General features: G+C 49.9%; 1 protein-coding gene across 1 annotated transcript in view; it reads left to right on the plus strand.

Moving 5' to 3' along the window:
* Positions 1–6: 6 nt before the first annotated feature.
* The window catches only part of LOC106510914 (palmitoyltransferase ZDHHC2), a gene marked incomplete at its 3' end in the record, with an annotated part of 6,131 nt that continues 5,692 nt past the window's right edge, over positions 7–445 (plus strand). Inside the window, 1 exon segment of the mRNA XM_013999646.1 lies at positions 7–270. Coding sequence (XP_013855100.1) covers positions 144–270 — 127 coding nt within the window.

Raw genomic sequence — 445 nt, forward strand, 5'->3', positions numbered from 1 at the left:
ACACACACACACACACACACACACACACACACACACACACATTCTCTCTCTCACACACACATACACAGAGAGAGAAGCACGCTGAAGGAGAGCAGCACGCTTTGCGCACGGACGGAGGAATGATCCGCTTCCATTAGACTATTATGGCACCGTCTGGCCCGAGGAGCATCAAGAGGGGCTGTCAGAGAGTTCTGTACTGGATCCCGGTCCTGTTCATCGCCCTCATAGTGGCCTGGTCCTACTACGCGTTTGTTCTGCAGCTCTGCATAGGTAAGAAGCAGCTGTGTGTGTGTGTTTACTATGGGCAGAGTGTGTGACACAGACAGGGAGGTGTACTACTGGCTGCTGTGAGTGAGGGCTTTATTTGGTAGATATAAGAGTTTAATCTTTATTAGTGAGGGTTAGGGATGAAGAAGACAGGCTTGACTAGAAGACAGTCATGCAT

Source organism: Austrofundulus limnaeus, unplaced genomic scaffold (genome assembly GCF_001266775.1).
Source record: "Austrofundulus limnaeus strain Quisiro unplaced genomic scaffold, Austrofundulus_limnaeus-1.0 Scaffold2395, whole genome shotgun sequence".
Classification (NCBI taxonomy): Eukaryota; Metazoa; Chordata; class Actinopteri; order Cyprinodontiformes; family Rivulidae; genus Austrofundulus; species Austrofundulus limnaeus.